At 45.3% G+C, this 20,928-nt stretch overlaps 1 protein-coding gene across 3 annotated transcripts in view; it reads right to left on the bottom strand.

The window, feature by feature from the left end:
• LOC135512919 (inactive N-acetylated-alpha-linked acidic dipeptidase-like protein 2) overlaps positions 1 to 19,058 on the bottom strand; it is a 270,364-nt gene extending 251,306 nt beyond the window's left edge. For all 3 annotated transcript variants that reach the window (XM_064935436.1, XM_064935437.1, XM_064935438.1), the window contains exon 1: positions 18,876 to 19,058. In XM_064935436.1, the coding sequence (XP_064791508.1) occupies positions 18,876 to 18,918 (43 nt within the window). In that variant the 5' untranslated portion in view covers positions 18,919 to 19,058. The remainder of the gene's footprint in view (positions 1 to 18,875) is intronic.
• Between the last annotated feature and the right edge of the window lie 1,870 nt (positions 19,059 to 20,928).

The raw sequence follows: 20,928 nt of genomic DNA, 5'->3' as shown, positions 1-20,928 counted from the left end.
GCAAGGCTTTTTAGCTTTCTGTGCACCTCCCAAGTTTCCTTGGAAACCTGGGAGTCGAGCAGAACACAGATGTCACTGCTATGCATCCTCCACATTGGTTGTAAATTCAGGATTAGAGCTTTCAATATGATTAGAAAGAAAAGCATAAATTGGAATAGACACCACCCTGTCATTATCATCAACAGCATTTTATTCTATTGTTCTATCAATCATTTTAAGGGTTGGAATCTGGATTCATGCATGTGTTTTCAACCCATTGTAATCTAGTTACTTCCGGTATACCTACTAAAAAACCCAAGGCAACCCCTTAAAGTGTAATAGCTTGCACGTGACAATCACCTGGCTAGCTATGTGTTTGTTTTGAATCCTGGAGACCCAGGATTTGACATGGTACCTATCATTGAGATGACAGGGGAAGAGAGATAGAGAGAGAACGGAGGGAGGGAGCGAGATATAGACGACAACATTGGTGAAGACCTGTCTCTTCTTTCCACCACTGAAAATTCGCTGGTGATAAAGTGAATTACATGTAGATTCGCCCTCACGCTTGACCCGGCCGGTTTGAAAAGGCACAAAAACAGATTACGGCTGCTTGATAAGGAATGGGGCTGCAGAGACAGATCACATATGAGGGATGGGGAGCCTGAGAGGGCTGAGCTGAGCTGTACTCTTTCCACAGGTTGACTCCTGAGGGGACCTGTTGCCAGGGTAGCAGAGGTGCCAGGCAGAGATGGCAGACTTGTTTGCTTTCCGCTCAGCTCGGTCAGACTCTATGCCATGTTCCTGGCTGTGCCGAACTGGGTTTGGGGCACACACACACACAGAGACATACCCCAACAGCAAGAGAGAGAAAGACAGAAATGGAAGTGCTAATACTGCAGTCTGTGAACACAGCCAAGTGACTGTCAACTGTGTGCACTGTTGCACAAAAATCACATTTCCCTATGATTTTGGCCATATTCGCATTTCGGAGTTCCCATCATTCCTATTGTGCACTGAAAGGAAAGACAACCACAAACAAAGTGAGGGCATCTAGGCTACAGGATCTTACTTTTAGCCATTTTTCTACAGCAGGAAAATAATCATACAGCAACAGGAAATGTGAATTATTACGTGGATTATAATTAATGAACATTTTAGTAGGGGTTGATACATTTTTCATAAGGGAAAATGATGTCTGACATTTCTAAGTGGAAACTTCAAATATCAGATGCCTTTTTAAACCTCAAATACACTACAAGTGTAAAATGTATTGCACTGCAGGAAAGTTATTCTGCAACTGAGCGATGCAAATAAGATCCTACAACTGCACAAGGAAAGCTCATAAAAGATCACCTAAGACAATTTGTTAATGGTAAACGATACGTATTCATAATAACCATGTAATGGTTCCTAAACATGCTTTGGATCTTTCTTGTCTGATCATAAGGGGTTTTGGCAGGGCTCCTAAATAGCGATGATGTCTTGGTCCTCTGGGGCAGGGAGATACTTCAGTCAATGTCAGAGCGGTTTGTTCAGGTGGAAAATTAAAAACCAGACCACATAGCCTGGCTAATTGTTTCTCGGGGAATTACTTTCTTTAGATTATGAACACTTGAACATAGGTTCAGAGTTCAAGAAATCACATGTAAAAATTGTTTGAGATGAAGCTATCGTGTCACATTTTATTAACGTAATTTACAAGATTGGAATTGAGGAAAAACCAAGAAATCAATTTGAACTTGCAGAAGTTCATTGAATTATAATTTAATCAGACTGACAAATCAAAGGAAACAGACAAATGTGCTTGGAAACATTAAAAAATAAAATGCAATAGAGATGATGGAGGAATGGATTTTGAACAATGTTTTGGACAATATAATGTAAACCATGGTGTGAGTCACTACTGAAGCTATCACACTATGATTTACCACTGTATGGTGCATCTCATCACTTGTATTTGACTGGAATTTACTCACCAGAAACTCCTAAACAACTAAAAACGATTTGAAAATAACATCAGAGTCGATAAAAAGTCATCTTGGCCAAAAGAGAGGCAAACTGGGGGAAAAAAGAACAAGGCACAATGCCAAAACCTGTTTGTATGTGAAGTCTGTGACAGCTATAAAGGCACAACAAATAGCATTGTCACCTTCTCATGCGGCGTAAACCCTTGAATGCCAAAGTAAGGCGTGTACAGGTGTTTGGGGAAGATAAGACCCCTGTCCCATATTTTTAAAAGGGTTCCAGCTTTAAAAAAAGGTACATATTGCTCGGTGCTAGGATGCCAATCATTTCCATTTCACATAGACCTATAGACTTAAGGCTTGTCTCGTCTGGGAGAGGTCTGGGAGAGGTGCTTGTCACTTGAGTCAGTGCTCAGTAAAAGATTGAGAGATAGAGAGATGGACTGAGATGCTCCTGACAGACAGAAACCTACAGATTATATCTAAAGGTTCTAAACCTCACCGGAGAGTACAACATTAGCCTATAAATGCATGGATGACAACAAACCCATGAACGTATGAGTAAAACTCTTTTTGGGTTTCTTTGGGGTACTCTCTTATGGCAATGCTAAAGAGGAAATTTGTTGTAGTCTCCTTATTTGTGGCTATGATGTCTATACAGCGGGTTAAATGCTGTAGTGACAGTAGTGCTGGTTACAAACATTCTTCAAAGGAACACTTGTATCACAAATTATTCATAATGTTATAGTGCATCCAGCAGACACATCACTAAAAAGTTCCAAAAGCATACATTACTGAAGCTTCCATGGAGAATGCTTAAAACCATTAACATATTGCACATGCAATGTGATGCAGATAATGCAGCTGGCCCAGAAGCAGAATAATGCTCCATGGCTTGTGACAAAGCAATAGCGACCTGCTATAATGGAGGCCATCGGCATGCCAAAGAGATTCATTTCATAACACACCCCTGCCAGCACATGATGATACGCTTGTGAAACAAACTGCATCAGAGTCAAAATGATCATGACTGTGATTTTGTTTTTAAAGCCACTGAAATTCGAGCATGAACATTTGTATCACAGGCTTAAAAGGTACAGTGGTGTAGCTGCAACATTCCGACCAGAAGATTGAATATCAATGTGGCCAGTATAGATGGTCATAGAATAAGCATTCTGTGTTGTTTAGCAATGTAATGATATTGAGCTGAGCTTGTTAATTAATAGTGCTTAGCGATGAACAGAAATTGTTTGTTTTTTTTGGGGGGGGGGGGGGGGTTATTAAACAACTAATCGACGTCTGTTCAATTACTTGCTGTCACGACTTCAGCCGCCATCTCCTTGTTCGGGCGGCGCAGTCAACGTCACCGGCCTTCTAGCCATCGCAGATCCACTTTTCATTTTCCATTTGTTTTGTCTTTGTCTTACACACCTGGTTTCAATCCCCCAATTACTTGTTCATTATTTAACCCTGTGTTCCCCCATGTTTGTTTGTGAGTGATTGTTTTAATGTAATACGGTCCATTTATGTGGGCTTGCTTATTTTGTATTTGTATTTGTCTATTTTGAGTAAAATATGTTTATTTACTCATATCTGCTGTCCTGCGCTTGACTCTACACCAGCTACACACAGACTATATTACAGAATCACTCACCCAAAGAATGGAGTCAGCAGGAGCAGACGCCCTCCTCTTTCTCCAGCAGGTCACGTCCAGCAGCACGCGACCATATTGCAACATCTGGGCACCGCCATGGATCACGTGTTGCAGAAGATGGATCATTGGGAGAGAGCAGGAGGTCGTCCAGCGCCTCCACCAGCCCCACTACAGCAGGCCCTACTGTCCACCCATCCTTCATCCGGTTCCAGCGGGATTCGGGTCGTGCTCCCGAGGGAGTATGATAGGACAGCTGCAGGATGCCAGGGGATCCTACTCCAGCATGAGCTCTACCTGGCCACCGTCCACCCGGCTCCTTCGGGACGTGAGAGCATGTCCACCCTCGTCTCCTGCCTCTCAGGCAAAGACCGGGAGTGGGCCAACACCGTATGGAGTGAGGGAGACGCGGCATTGAACCATTATGCAGAGTTCACCCTGAACGACTGTTCCACCTAAGGCAGGGGACGAAGAGCGCGCAGGATTTTGCATTGGCCTTCCGGACCCTGGCCGCCAGCGCGGGATGGATCGGCAGGGCCTTGATCGATCACTACCGGTGCAGTCTGTGCAAGGACGTACGTCGGGAGTTGGCCTGCAGAGACACCACCCTCACATTGGACCAGCTGGTGGACCTGTCCATCCGGCTGGACAACCTGCTGACTACCCGCGGATGTCCGGATCGGGCCTGTCAGTTCCGGATCGGGCCTGTCAGCTGGGAGGTGCTGCACTTAGGGCGAACAGAGGAAGGGCCATTCCCTGCACCATCTGTGGCCACAGAGGGCACACTGCTGGTTGGTGCTGGGGGGGTTCCTCAGGAAGTCGAGGCAGCAGGCAGGGCACTATCGTGTCACCGCAGGTGAGTCGGCACCAGGCTCACCCAGAGCCCCCTGATGCTCTGATGTATGTGTTTATTTAATTTCCTGAGTTTTCATTTCATAAGGCGCTTGTAGATTCAGGCGCAGCTGGGAATTATATTGACCGTTCAATTGCCCATAGTTTAGGGTTCCCCCTTGTTTCTGTGGATATGCCCTTCCCTGTGAATGCCCTAGATAGTCGACCATTAGGATCAGGGCTGATTAGGGAGGCCACCGCTCCACTAGCCATGGTCACTAGCCATGGTTACGCAGGAGGGTCACAAGGCCAATCAATCAGTCTCTTCCTTATTAATTCTCCTGAATTTCCCGTGGTGCTGGGCCTACCCTGGTTGGCCTGTTATGACCCCACTATTTTGTGGCAACAGAGAGATCTCAAGGGGTGGTCACGAGAGTACTCAGGGAGGTGTGTGGGGGTTTCCATCGGTGCGACTACGGTGGAAAGTCCAGACCAGGTCTCCACTGTGTGCATCCCCTCAGAATATGCCGTTTTGGCTTTCGCCTTCTGTAAGTAGAGGGCGACTAAATGACCACCTCATCGACGGGGAGATTTTGCAATAAATATCCTGGTAGACGCAGCACTTCCCAGGAATCACGTGTATCCCCTGTCACAGGAGGAGACGGTGGCTATGGAAACATATGTCTCCAAATCCCTGGGGCAGGGATACATTCGGCCCTCCACTTCACCTGCCTCCTCAAGTTTATTTTTTGGGAAGAAGAAGGATGGGGGTCTGCGCCCATGTATTAACTATCGAGGTATCAATCAGATCACTGTGAGGTACAGCTACTCACTGCCTCTCATCGCCAGCGCGATCGAGTCAATGCACGGGGCGAGCTTCTTCACAAAATTGGATCTCAGGAGCACTTACAACCTGGTGCATATCCGGGAGGGGGGCGAGTGGAAGACGGCATTTAGTACAACCTCAGGGCACTATGAGTACCTCGTCATGCCGTACAGGTTGATGAATTCTCCATCAGTCTTCCAGGCCTTTGTTGACGAGATTTTCCGGGAGCTGCACGGGCAGGATGTAGTGGTGTATATCGACGACATTCTGATATACTCCGCTACACGCGCCGAGCATGTGGCCCTGATGCGCAGGGTGCTTGGTCGACTATTAGAGCATGACCTGTTCGTCAAGGATGAGAAATGTCTGTTCTTTCAACAGTCCGTCTCCTTCCTAGGGTACCGCATTTCCACTTCAAGGGTGGAGATGGAGAGTGACCGCATTTCAGCCGTGCGTAATTGGCCAACTCCCACCACGGTAAAGGAAGTACAACGGTTTCTAGGGTTTGCCAACTACTACCGGAGGTTTATCCGGGGTTTTGGTCAGGTAGCAGCTCCCATTACCTCACTGCTGAAGGGGGGACCGGTGCGGCTGCAGTGGTCAGCTGAGGTGGACGAGGCTTTTGGTCACCTGAAGGCTCTGTTAACCTTGGCTCCATTGCTGGCTCATCCAGATCCCTCTTTGGCGTTCATAGTGGAGGTGGAAGCGTCTGAGGCTGGGATAGGAGCCGTGCTCTCTCAGCGCTCGGGCACACCACCAAAGCTCCGCCGCTGTGCTTTCATTTCGAAGAAGCTCAGCCCGGCGGAGCGAAACTATGATGTGGGGGACCGGGAGCTGTTGGCTGTTGTCAAGGCTCTGAAGGCGTGGAGACATTGGCTTGAGGGGGCTAAACACCCTTTTCTCATCTGGACTGACCACCGCAATCTGGAGTACATCCGGGCAGCGAGGCACTCTGTCCTACAGACCAGGTTCCCAGAACGCTAAGGCAGATGCACTGTCCCGGGTGTATGACACAGAGGAGCGGTCCATGGATCACACTCCCATACTTCCGGCCTCTTGCCTGGTGGCACCGGTGGTGTGGGAGCAGGACGCGGACATAGAGCAGGCGTCACGCACAGAGCCCACTCCCCCCAGTGTGCAGCTGGGCGCCTGTATGTTCCGTCTGCTGTCCGCGACCGTTTGAACTATTGGGCCAACACGTTACAACCCCTACCCGTTCCACAACAGCCGTGGTCGCACCTGTCGGTGGACTTCCTGACAGATCTTCCTCCCTCACAGGGCAACACCCCGATCCTGGTCGTTGTGGATCGGTTTTCTAAGTCCTGCCGTCTCCTCCCTTTGCCCGGTCTCCCTACGGCCCTACAGACTGCGGAGGCCCTGTTCAGTTACGTCTTCCGGCACTATGGGGTGCCTGAGGATATAGTCTCTGATCGGGGTCCCCAGTTCATGTCCAGGGTCTGGAGAGCATTCATGGAACGTCTGGGGGTCTCGGTCAGCCTCACCTCAGGTTTTCACCCCGAGAGTAACGGGCAGGTGGAGAGAGTAAACCAGGATGTGGGTAGTTTTCTGCGGTCATATTTCCAGGACCGGCTGGGGGAGTGAGTTGCGTTCATCCCCTGGGCAGAGATGGCCTAAATCTCACTCCGCCACTCCTCCACTAACCACTCTCCTTTCCAGTGCGTACTGGGGTATCAGCCAGTTCTGGCACCTTGGCCTCAGAGCCAGATCGAAGCTCCTGCGGTGGGCGAATGGTTTAAGCGCTCGGAGGAGACCTGGGACGCCGCCCATGTGCTCCTGCAACGGGCCGTGAGGCAGCAGAAGGTGAGCGTCGACCGCCACCGCCGTGAGGCCCCGGTGTTCGCACCGGGGGACCGGGTCTGACTCTCGACCCGAAACCTGCCCCTCCGCCTGCCATGCCGGAAGCTGGGTCCACGGTTTGTGGGGCCATTCAAAGTCCTGAGGAGACTGAACGAGGTATACTGCAGGATACAGCTTCCCCCAGATTACCCTATTAATCCCTCGTTCCATGTGTCTCTCCTCAGGCCGGTGGTGGCTGGTCTACTTCAGGAGTCTGAGGTGCGGGAGGTTCCTCCGCCCCCTCTGGGTATCGAGGGGGCCCTGGCATATGCTGTTTGAGCTATCATGGACTCGACGCGTCGGGCGAGGGGCCTTCAGTACCTCGTGGAGTGGGACGGGTACGGACCGGAGGAGAGATGCTGGGTGCCAGTGGAGGACGTCTTGGACCCTTCGTTGCTGCGGGAGTTCCATCGTCTCCATCCGGATTGCCCTACGCCTCGTCCTCCGGGTCGTGCCCAAGATTGTTGTCGGTGCGCTGCTGGAGCTGCGCGTCAAGGGGGGTACTGTCACGACTTCCGTCGAAGTCGTTCCCTCTCTTTATTCAGGCGGCGTTCGGCGGTTGACATCACCGGCCTTCTAGCCATCGCCGATCCACTTTTCATTTTCCATTTGTTTTGTCTTACACACCTGGTTTCAATCCCCCAATTACTTGTTCATTATTTAACCCTTTGTTCCCCCGTGATTGTTTTTATGTAATACGTTCAGTTTATGTGCGCTCGCTTATTTTGTATTTGTATTTGTCTATTTTGAGTAAAATAAATGTATTTACTCATATCTGCTGTCCTGCACCTGACTCCACTACACCAGCTACACACAGACTACATTACACTTGCATTCCATTTAATTTATTTGTGAGTTCAACACGCCGTTTCTCTAGAGAGAAATCAAATAATTAATGATAAATTGTCAAGAAATATGTGGGACGCTGGTCTGATTTTAAGTTATAGTTTTCATCAGACAAATATTCAACCTAGTTCAGCGCAGAAACTTGGTAATTAACCACAATGGCCATAATCCATTGTGCATGTTTTTTCCGGTCACGGACAGAGGCAGATACATACACACACAGACCACCTGAGACCACATGAGAGAGGAATGGCACAACAACACAACACAATGATGACAGTGATAGAGACAGGTGAAGTAGCTCTACCCGATTGACAGTTGAAGTAGTTGGTCATAAGCAATCTTATTAAGCATGCCCAATCTACCTTGAAGAACTCGTAAAATTATTTAGTCAGCCAGCTAGCTACTACTAGCCTAGCTAAATATGATATATTCGTTCACAGAGATAATGTTAGATGGTTATCTGGCTTGCTGCTACTGCCTGAGAAGTGATGAGATGATGACTTTAAGGGTTAGAAGTTTAAAAAAATAGTACAAAAATGCAGTAATATACACAACTGAAATATTGTACTAAAGTAATGTGAATATGGTTAATAAGTGACAAGCAGTAATGGGTGTTCACTACCATCATTCCACCCTGCATCCCACTACGGGCTTTCCTCTGAATCTTAGCAGGGTTTGTCCTGGTTGGTCCCTGGATGGGACACCAGATGCTGCTGGAAGTGGTGTTGGAGGGCCAGTAGGAGGCATTCTTTCCTCTGGTCTAAAAAAAGAACCCAATGCCACAGGGAAGTGATTGGGGACATTGCCCTGTGTAGGGTGCCTTTCGGATGGGACGTTAAACGGGTGTTCTGACTGTCTGTGGTCACTAAAGAGCCCATGGCACTTATTGTAAGAGTAGGGATGTTAACCCCGGTGTCCTGGCTAAATTCCCAATCTGGCTCGCATACCATCATGGCCACCTAATCATCCCCAGTTTCCAAATGGCTTATTCATCCCCTTGCTCTCCCCTGTAACTATTCCCCAGGTCGTGGTTGTAAATGAGAATGTGTTGTCAGTCAACTTACCTGGTAAAATAAGGGTAAAATAAATAAAAAACATAATGGAGCTCTTATTAATTGTTTTATTCTGTGTTGTTACAGCATTCAACCCAGTGTCAGGGAAAAGGCAGGTGTTGGCTGGTGGAAACTCTAAAATAATTTAAAAGCCATTATTTCATAATGCATTTAATGTGGAAAAAATATTTAAACCATAATTAATTTTTAAAACAAAATGTCCTCATGTTCTTCAAGTGTGATGGGGGAAAATGTGTTACAGTAGGACATTGGGCAGACGCTGAGAGGAAATTGAGTGAAATTACCCAGGTTCCCATTAAATAGGCTGATTTAAAAGTAAATGAGAAATATTTCTCAAATAGTCTCCTTCATCTACTGATGCCGTTTTTCCCCCCTCGAGGCCCCCACACTGGCCCATTTTTTCCTTGAGGCCCTCACTATTAGCCAGATAATGATAATTGTGTACAAAAAAAAACAAGTTAGACAGGCCCACTATGCTAAAAATGTACCAGCCCATCTGGCATTTCGGGCAAATGCCAGACGGTCAGTCCACCCCTGACTGTACGGCTTTCGCCTCTGCATTTAAATCACTGCTCTGTTTCCTGTTAGCACACCCTGACTCTAAAGTATTCATCTACACTCTACACATGGTATTTTTCTATTCAGTCTTCATGAGACGTCTCAGGGTTTGGGTGTGAAGGTATTGTTCAGTCAAGCAGAATCTTTCCTGCTTCAAATGAAGAAGAACATCCATCAGCACTAAATGATTCATATCAGCTCTTAGTATCAGTTGGCCAGTGGAGGAGCACACACTTGACTGCACTGTGTTGCATTACTCAGAAATGCACACAAACATACTTTAACTTTCTCTCTCTGAATAGCAGGTGAAGTGTCAATAACGCATTGCTTTTTTGTTGTTTCATCCCTTGTTGATACAGAACTACTCACAGAGGGCAAAGGCACTAACCTACCCAAACATTGGCCATTTTTTATTACTATGGCTCATTGTGGAAAAAAATCTGCTAAATGTTTGAAAGGAAATACATGAGAATAAATGTTTTCTCTTGACCTATTTGCCAACAGATGATAATTAATAACTATAATCACCTGTAGCCATGTTAGATCTCTTAATAATAGGAGTTTGGAATGTCACAGCCAGTATCCGCGGTTCATAACACTAGGCCCGGATTCCAAATTCATATGTAATTATGGAGGTGGTGGTAACAGCAGACAGGGGAGGTAATTAAATAGAGAGAGAGAGAAAACCTCTTCAGAATCAGGCTCTGACTGGAGCTCTGCTCTATACAGGGGGTGATCAGTGACAAAGCACACATAAAGATCCAACACATACTGTACACATACTGTACACTCCACGTCAGACATGTTCCAACTCGTGTTCATTCCTTCCCCATTAAATTCACTAGGCAAGGGATGGTCGCTTCTTTAGACAATGAGGGTCCTGCAGATCACGACAAAATCTCTAACTTGATCTAAATAGGCCTAAAAGAGATATGGGTCGCCTGCCCGAAATTTGGGAGTTAAAGTGCAAGATGCTTGAGACTCATGGGCCCATGCCTAAGCCTTAGTGGTGCTTCCAGTCCCATTAGATCACCCAGTACTTAAGAGACCTGAGAAGGAGCAGCAGAGCCACCTGGGCCCTACTGAACCATGTGTATGGCTGGGTTAAAACCAGTGGATTGTGTCCTACTCTGTATGTAGGCATGGGCTGATAAACATCCATATTGGCATGTTTTTACCTCAAACGATAAAAGGCACATAACCCTTTGTCATTTTGCTGAAATGCATCATTGTTTTGTAAGGGGCCTTACTAGGCTTTCTCCACAGAATGAGGGAGAATGGGGTTAATAAACACTGTAGCAGAAGAGGAGGGGATGGGGTCGGGGGTTTCTACATATTTAGAACTGTTGCTTTCAACTATTGTAATTTGATCATAGGAGGTAATCAATTAGTCAACATCTTGTAGTGTCTGCTTAATTAATGAGCCCGAGCATGGGACTTGTTTGCATCATTAAAATCTCAAAGTCGTTGTGCGCCAAGTGTTAAGGGAACGCTGTCATTAGGAAAATATCTGTGCTCAAGTGATAATCAATGTTGTTCACTGTTGGGCCTTTTAATCAATGTAGCTGACTAAATCAGATAGGCCCTGTTCTTGATCTTTCTTTGGGAGCTGTATCTTGTTTCAGTGAAGCTCTCATTTGAGTCTCGTCAGTCTCGTAACATGAAAAAATTGTGCTTTGTCTCAACTTATGTTTGCAGTTATTAATTATTTGTAATTAACCAACCAACCCTGTATCACATACACAGTAAGTGACAGAGGAGAACCGAGGTAACTAAACTTGATGAACTGACATGCCCTGAGTTACTGTCACAATTTTCGTCCTCCTCTAATGAGGAAAAGTAGGAAGGATCGGACCAATACGCAGCGTGGTAAGTATTTTTAATTAAAACTGAACACCACACAAAATGAAAACGAAACAGTTCCGTGTGGAAAACACAGACACAGAAAATAATCACCCACAACCAAAATGGGGAAAACAGGCTACCTAAGTATGATTCTCAATCAGAGACAACGATTGACCGCTGCCTCTGATTGAGAACCATACCAGGCCACACACAGAAATACAACATAGAAAAAAATAACAGACTATCCACCCCAACTCACGCCCTGACCAAACTAACACAAAGACATAAAGGAACTAAGGTCAGAACGTGACATTTCCCCCTCAAAGGTGTGGTGGCGGCTCTGACGCGGGACGTGGACCCCATTCCACCATAGTCTTGGCCCACTTAAGTGGAGCCTTTGGAGCCGGCGACCCTCACCGCCGACCTCGGACTGGGGACCCTTGCAGCGGGCCCCGAATAGATGGGAGACTCCGGCAGCGCCGTAGTGAAGGGCAACTCCGGTAGCGCTGGAGTGAAGGGCGGCTCTGGCAGCTCCTGACTGACGAGTGGCTCTGGCAGCTCCTGACTGACGGGCGGCTCTGGCAGCTCCTGACTGACGGGCGGCTCTGGCAGCTCCTGACTGACGGGCGGCTCTGGCAGCTCCTGACAGACGGACGGCTCTGGCAGCTCCTGACAGACGGGTGGCTCTGGCAGCTCAGGACAGACGAGCGGCTCTGGCAACGCTGGACAGGAGGGAGACTCTGGAAGCGCTGGACAGGAGGGAGACTCTGGAAGCGCTGGACAGGAGGGAGCACCTGGAGGGAGGAGACGGAGAGACAGTCTGGTGCATGGGGCTGTCACCGGAGGCCTGGTGCGTGGAGGAGGCACCGGATGGACCGGACCGTGGAGGAGGTACCGGATGGACCGGACCGTGGAGGCGCACTGGAGGTCTCGAGCACTGAGCCTGCACAACCTGTCCTGGCTGGATACTCCCCATAGCCCGGCAAGTGCGGCGGGGTGGAACAGTGGGCTGTGCTGGCGAACCGGGGACACCGTGCGTAGGGCTGGTGCCATATAACCCGGCCCGAGAAGACGCACTGGAGACCAGATGCGCTGAGCCGGCTTCATAGCTCCTGGCTCGATGCCCACTCTAGCCTGGCCGATACGAGGACCTGCGATGTAGTGCACCGGGCTATGCCTTCGCACTGGGGACACTGTGCGCCTCACGGCATAACACGGTGCCTGCCCGGTCCACCTTTCTCCACGGTAAGCACGGGGAGTTGGCTCAGGTCTCCAGTGACCTGCCTGGTCCGGTTGTGGTGGGTGATTCTGTCACGATTTTCATCCTCCTCTTCTGAGGAGGAGTAGGAAGGATCGGACCAATACGCAGCGTTGTAAGTGTTCATCATATTTTTAATTAAAACTGAAAAGTACACAAAATGAAAACGAAACAGTTCCGTGTGGAAAACACAGACACAGAAAATAATCACCCACAACCAAAATGGGGAAAACAGGCTACCTAAGTATGATTCTCAATCAGAGACAACGATCGACAGCTGCCTCTGATTGAGAACCATACCAGGCCACACACAGAAATACAATATAGAAAAAAAGAACATAAGACTACCCACCCCAACTCACGCCCTGACCAAACTAACACAAATTCATAAAGGAACTAAAGTCAGAACGCGACAGTTACTACATAGGGACTTATAGGTAATTCATCATGGTTTGTTAATAGGGAGAACAAGTAAAGTAATATCTACATTACCATGTCAAATTCAGTCATCAGTAAAAAAGAACAGGACAAATCCCTCTCATCTCTACCTAAGTGTATTCTGACACAACAATCTGCATTCCTTATGGAGGATGAGGACCCCTCTTATAAAGCATGCAGTGCATTTCAACAAGAAAATGTAAACCTACACACTTTTTGTGGAAATGTTATTCTTTCTATAGTTACTCTGCTACAACAGTTAGTTATGAATGAATGGTACAGTATAAACATGATGACAGGAGCCTGTATGCTTTTGTACTGTACATAAAATGCATTTCCATGGACAAACATTAAGCCTGTTCCTCCTCTAGCAGCAATCCTGATGTGTGAGTGACTGAGTGCCAGTTAAGCCAAAATCCCTGACCCCCTGACCCCAGCTCTGGATGGGGGCTGGCTGTCTCCCTCCACGTGTTCAGCGGCGATCAGCCATGTCATAGCAGGCAGCGCTGACTCTATCGACACACCAATAAATCTGCCTGAGGAGTTCATGAACTGTACTGCAGGAAACCCAGGACAAACCAGCGAGTGGTAGCTACAGCACATTAACAACGGACAGAAATTACACAGAGAAAATGCATGAATAAAGAAGCAGACATCTGTCTACGTCAGCGGTCAATCCTGTGTTCTATATCTTGACTGCGCTGAGAAGTAAGGTCTTAGATAAGTGGCTGCTGTGTTTGAAAAGACTTGGTAGTCTGCCGTGACATTTAAGCGGTGCATCGGTGATGCATGTGACTGTTCCAATGGTTTGACTGAGAGCCACTGTCATGTTTATAGACACTGGGTTAACTGGGACATGCCAGGCCAGTGAGTATTTGTAAATTAAATAAACTAAGGGCTGAATTCAATCTATATCGTAGAAGTATCGCAGAAGATCCAACTGCATTCATGGTAAAGTGAATGCATATGTTGGCTGTTAAGATATGGGGACAAGGTTAGTGTTAGGACATAGACAAACACACTATCCAGAATACACTTCCACACTTCATTCCCCTAGGGGGCAGCAGCAGCCTTGTCTAGGTGTTGAGCCTGGTTGACGCAGATGACCCTAAACTTGATAAGTTGCTGTCTCCCTGGGCACATTTACATCCAACACGGTTCTCAAACTCTGATTTCTCACATACTGTAAATGCACACATTCATTCAGATTACATACCAGTTAACTAGGCCTAAAACCCCTAGATTAGTGAGTGCCACAATATTAGCAGGCTAGTTATTTGGTTTGTAACACACCTCAATCAGAAATTATCTTTACATTTTAATGCCGATCCTCCACGATACTTCTGCAATACAGATTAAATCCAGCCCTAAAGCAGATGAACACCACTTTGTTAGAGAGAGAAAATTGCTACCCTTAAATCCATTCGCTCTGTGGAGTAGAGAGAAGGCAAAGGAAAATGTACTGACTTCTCAATAAAATACTCTTCTGTTGACCTTTCTTTAGCTGACAAATTGAAAGGGCCAGATCAGTCTTTCGCGTTTGAGTGAACACATGACATCAGAATGTGTCTTTGTTTTGATCTTGGAGCTACAGTACATCCACACATCCATAGTCAGCCAATGACCACTCTCATTGAGCATGAAAACAGTTTGCATGCCTTCCCAGGGGTTAGTGTGTACAGATGAGTCAGATTAGGCTTCAATGTGAGCATGCTCTAAATTTGAGTAACTAGGCCCGTTGGAAGGACTTGTGAGATTAAACACATTAAACACATCCTGTACAGCTGTATCTGTTTAAATTGACATATTTAAATACTCGCCGCAAAGGGGGACAAAGAAGACATGGACTAAAAGAGGCTTAGCACTTATTTTATGGACCGAGAAGGAAATGACAGGGCCTAACATACACACTCTGTTCAAATATCCATTTGCGTGCCATTCCACGTTTCCAAGCAGCATTTCTATTCCTGGTTCAGGCTCCACTACAAAAACTTGACAAATAAATGATAACCTCTGGATGTTTTCCTCCTTCAAAGAGTGGATTCATGCGGGCAAGGCCGACCCTGGGCATAAGCGTCATACAGTGCATTCGGAAAGTATTCAGACCACTTGACTTTTTCCACATTTTGTTATGTTACAGCCTTATTCTAAAATTGATTATATTGTATTTTTTCCTCATCAATCTACAAACAATGCCCCACAATGACAGAGTGACATTCAGAGACTTGTCCCGAAACCACTCCTACGTTGTCTTGGCTGTGTGCTTAGGGTCGTTGTCCTGTTGGAAGGTGAACCTTCGCCCCCAGTCTGAGGTCCTGAGCATTCTGGAGCAGGTTTTCATCAAGAACCACTCTGTACTTTGCTCCGTTCATCTTACCCTCGATCCTTACTAGTCTCCCAGTCCCTGCCATTGAAAATAATCCCCACAGCATGATGCTGCCACAGCCATGCTTCACCGGAGGGATAGTGCCAGGTTTCCTAAAGACGTGACACTTGGCTTTCAAGCCAAAGAGTTCAATCTTGGTTTCATGAGACCGGAGAATCTTGTTTCTCATGGTCTGAGAGTCTTTAGGTGCCTTTTGGAAAACTCCAAGTGGGCTGTCATGTGCCTTTTACTGAGGAGTGGGTTCTGTCTGGCCACTACCATAAAGGACAGATTGGTGGAGTGCTGCAGAGATGGTTGTCCTTCTGGAAGGTTCTGCCATCCCAACAGAGGAACTCTGGAGCTCTGTCAGAGTGACCATCAGGTTCTTGGTCAGCTCCCTAACCAAGGCCCTTCTTCCCCGATTGCTCAGTTTGGCTGGTCCGCAAGCTCTAGGAAGAGTCTTGGTGGTTCTAAACTTCTTCCATTTAAGAATGATGGAGGCCACTGTGTTCTTGGTGACCTTCAGTGTTGCAGAAATGTTTTGGTACCCTTCCCTAGATCTGTGCCTCGACACAATCCTGTCTCAGAGCTCTACGGACAATTCATTTGGCCTCATGGCTTAGTTTTTGGGCTGACATGCACTGTACACACGTGTGTGCCTTTCCAAATCATGTCCAATCAATTTAATTTACCGTGGGTGGACTCCAAACAAGTTGTAGAAACGGAAACAAGATGCACCTGAGCTCAGTTTTGAGTCAATAGCAAAGGGTCTGAATATTTCACTTCGTCATTATGGGCTGTTGTATGTAGATTGCTGAAAATAGTTTTTTGATCAATTTTAGAATAAGGCTGTAACGTAACAAAATTTTGAAAAAGTCAAGGGGTCTGAATACTTTCCGAATGCACTGTACGCGGTCACCTAAGGCCCCTGGCCGCTAGGAGGACACCCCCAAAATAAAATTCAGTCTGGGTCTCAACTTACTGTTGAGTTTAGAATAGTAGAAAACAAATTTGAATGTGCATCAAGAGTTTTCCTCTTGTTATGTCAGTGACTGATAGTCACTCAATTATACCATGTCAACATTTTTAGATTGGTACGAAGTGCCGAGGGGCCCTGACCTGCTGGGGGCCCAATTGATTTTGTTTGTCACTCTCACTCAGATATCATATTAACATTTTATAAGTCATGGCAAAATGTGCAGAATCCCTGGAAATTAGCTGTAAAACAGTAAAAAATGCAGAATGTTCTCTCTCTCCCATAGCAAAATGTGTAGAATTGCAGGAAATTAAATTTAAAACTTTCTGTCAGTAGTGTATGACAAGACCAAATGCAGGTACCAAAGTGGCACGTAGCTCAGAGGTATCAGTTTGCCTTTGTAAGCTAGCGGACGCGCGATGAGGCCTGTCCTTATCAATGTCTGATGATAATAAAGAGCGTTCTCTCTGCTGGGCAGATAACAAAGAGCTTTCCCAAGCCAGCTAAGATACCAGGCTGTAGCGTAGCTGGCCTCCCTGCTCCATTGTTACTGAAAAGACACATCTGATCACATTTCAAAAGAAAAGGTGAACACCAGATAATGTATGATCTCTCTGGAAAGTTGAGAAAAATTCATGCCAAAGGTAAGACTAAACTTCTGACCCAGTGCTCTTTCTAATGCAGAGTGGCAGAGTGTCTGAAATGTATTATTGAGCACTATCTCATTGATATTATGCAAACACAATACCATAGCCAACAACCAGACTACAAAATGGAACATTCTGCCAGGGGAGTACAATAACGTTATACTCTCATTGTAATGTGACCCTAAAACGCGACCTGCATCTCACAAGCAAACACACCACACGTACAACCTAAACTGACATTTAGCTCCCAGCTCCGTGCCTTCATGTGAATTATTATAAGTGGTTTAGTTATGATAGAGGAGAGTAAATTTGCATTCAGAAACTACTCAAGTATCCACCTTTGACCCCAGTGGGCGAGGAGAAGACAGCACAATGTGTTTTTTCAATCTAACAAGTGTAGACAATGTGACCTGGGTCCTAAAAAGAAACCCAGTGAAATGTGCTCTCCACTCTTCTCCCCTCAGCCTCACCACTGACTGTCCACCTAGGAGATTAAGCCATTTGAATGAATGTGCTACCTGGTTGGAATGCCAACGGTGGGCTGAAGAAAGAACAGCTTACTGTACAGGCACCACCACAGGACGAAATTAGAACAAGACAGGAGCCTCTATCAAAAGAAGAGTCTTAAAATAGACTACAAATCCACACAATTCCAGGGAAGCTTTATTATGCATTCATATAATTAAAACACATTAGAAAAATAATGGAAAATATTCAAGACCCACTTTGAAAACAGTGGGTCCTTCATATACAAGTTGGCCCATTGACAGGAATACAGAATGTAATGTTTTCTGTAAATAAAACTATGAGTCAAGCATCTTGAACCACTCAGGACATCTCCAATATAAGAGTATATGTAGTGAAAGAAAGAGAAGCTCAGCTAGCAACACAAAGCAAGTGTACGAACACAGAGTGTAACAGATAAGAACAGCAAGAGAGAGGTGAAGCCAAATTCAGACAGGTCTTACTGTTACTAAAATGGTTTATACTTTATTTCATGGTCCTGTTTCACCTGTTTGCCTGGTATTTGCATTTGCATGGTTAAATCCAGGATTGAATATGTGGTACCAATGGGTACTTTCTCATACTTACAAAGAATGTAGTACAATAGTAACTCGCTGGTACCAAATAGTGTGTAATATTGCTTGTTTTATTCAATCCTAAAGAAGCAACAGAACAGAGTAATTATTAAGTTATTATTGAGTAGTTGACAATTCACCATGTAATTCCAAGTAAATACCAGGTAAATAAATAATGGACTGTAAAATTGAGCTTAACCACTATATAATTGAATTTTCTCAAATGACTGGGTGTTGGTTGTGAAATTGTCAGTTAAAATGTATAATGGAGTAGCAAACCATATCCCTTGTTGCAGCCAGCCAGCCAGCCAGCAGAAGCACCTGTTTTTTTGATCCTACAGCCAGCTTGTGGGTTGCTTCTCTCCTCCAGCAGAGAGTGCAAGCAAGAGGAGAGACAGAATAACGCTAGCGCTCGTCTTTTTCAAACCTCCTACCTTCCTCATATGAATGTTATTAAACACAAAAAGTAGCTCCTCTCTCTTCAGAGAGCCAGCCACCAGTAACAAACATAGAGCATTGCATGCGTCTGGCGGTCTAACAGATCCAGGAAATAGAGGAGTGGCTGTTGCTCCAGAAAACTTCTCCTATTCAGGGAAAGCAGTACACAGACGAGGCGCTGCATTCAGTGGATCGATCAGAATCGTGGCACAAACAGTGTGGCAATATAATTATTTACCTTGCAGGGCTGGGTCGCTAGAATATCCATGTGTGTCTCCCATTGTTCATTCCCTGTTTGTGTGAGTCCAGGGACAGGGAAATAGGTTATCTAATAGGCTCCCATGTAACTGCCGTCCTCCCGACTAAGCTGTAACACTAGAAAGGCTTTCTTATGTACAGACATTAGCATAGGTTGCTTCCTGGCTCACCTGTACTAATCTAACCTGTTCTGCTGTTGATTGACATCACTTCCTCCTCGTTGCTGTATACTGGACCCACCTGTTTTACAGGTATAAGCAGCAAAGTTACTCTATTGTGTTGTGAAGGTATCAGATTTCACTTTCATATATATATATATATATATATATATATATAAAAAGAAAACATTTACTTGTGCGCTATATGTTCATCATGTTTAAACTCTGAGAATATTTTCCCTTCTTAGAAGCAAAGAGATGGGGAATTTATTAAAGGATTTAATGTTTGTAGCAGTCAGTAATACAACCAACATGTTTTCCCCCATGTGAGACACAGGGTGCATTTCAACCTCCTATATGTGATGGATTTTCACCCGCAAGCACAATGGAAAGGATAAAACCGCTAATACAGCTTTGTGCCAGTCTATGGGACTGTCCCACACTAATCCAAACAAAAGTAAATGATTTGTTGACGATCAAAGTATCTTTGAAACAACATCATCTACAATTCTATATTGTAATTTGTCAAAGGACAGGTTGATTAATCCATAGAACCTTGAGGGTTTACAAAATACCAAGGTTTTATCTGATTGCCACCCAATTTCAAATACACATAGATAAAGTTCAGTCACTACTTTCTTGTAAAAAAGGAATGGCTGTGTTAGATATGTGTTAGAACAGCGATACCAATGGGAGAGCTTGCCGTTTCTAATCTTACATTCAATTATCAACTTGTGAAATTCATGAGGATATGTAAACTGAAACCATTTTCCTATTAGGAACAATGATATTTTGGGGGGATGCCAACAATGGGCAATATTAAAATGTGTAATGATAAAGAAAATTGGCAAATATTACACTATGGTCTATTAGGAAGGAATCCATTGAGAAAGAGCACATAAAGAAACCATTTCAGTAGTGCTAGAGTCTTGGCAGGGGAGATCAAAGCCCACTCCATATGGTGATAATAATTATCATCAAAGCTCTTTGGCTCAATAATTGTCACTTAATATGCATTTCATTATCAACAGATCAATACCCACAGGTGAAGAGCATTGACTATAGCGGCACAGCCAAAATGGTGGTAACAAATGAAAAAACTGAGACAAAGTAACATTTTGTTTTCATACTCTGGGCTAACTCTGTGGATCAATATGAGCACACTCCCAGAGATGGGTGCCACTGTGAGGGCATGTGTTTGAAGGCAATATATCATTGGCGGCTGTTAAAATCCCCTTCATCAATCCAGGAGTCTAAGGGCATGCCAATTGTGGTCCATTACACTGGTTGAATTTCCATTTACCACATACGGGCTTTAAATGTTAAACATGCTGAGCAAACATTTAGGTCCAAGATGTTGCTGACTTGAATAAAAGATAAAGGAAATACAAGCCACAACACAGACATCTATGGACATAATGTATGCTGTGCTGCTTTACCAGATAGACATCAACTGCTGTCTGACAAAATTGAATGAACATAATCCCACAATTCCAACCAAAATGCAATATTCTCAGCTATTGTAATGGGTATATATCTAAAGTGGGTACATCTACACCTGTAGCTATTGTAGTTTATGTAATACACATGGAACATATATATATGCCTTCATGTCCTGGTGCCTCAGATAAGAGGTGCAGGGATTGAACAGGATCTCTAAACACTGTAATGTATGTGGTTCTCTGAGTGGATTCGAAAGCCACAAAAAGGCTTTAAACCCCAAGGACAACCTTCAACCAGCTGAGTGAAGGCAAGACCATATGGTAATAGCATCGATAGATCATTTTCTTGTATGTAATGGGTATTGCTGATTAGACAACAATCAACACACAATGAGAGAGGAATTTCACCTTTACAACTTAACTGTACTATCGG

The sequence above is a fragment of the Oncorhynchus masou genome, chromosome 24, assembly GCF_036934945.1.
Source record: "Oncorhynchus masou masou isolate Uvic2021 chromosome 24, UVic_Omas_1.1, whole genome shotgun sequence".
NCBI classification, from domain to species: Eukaryota; Metazoa; Chordata; class Actinopteri; order Salmoniformes; family Salmonidae; genus Oncorhynchus; species Oncorhynchus masou.
This window is presented reverse-complemented; position numbering and strand designations above follow the sequence as displayed.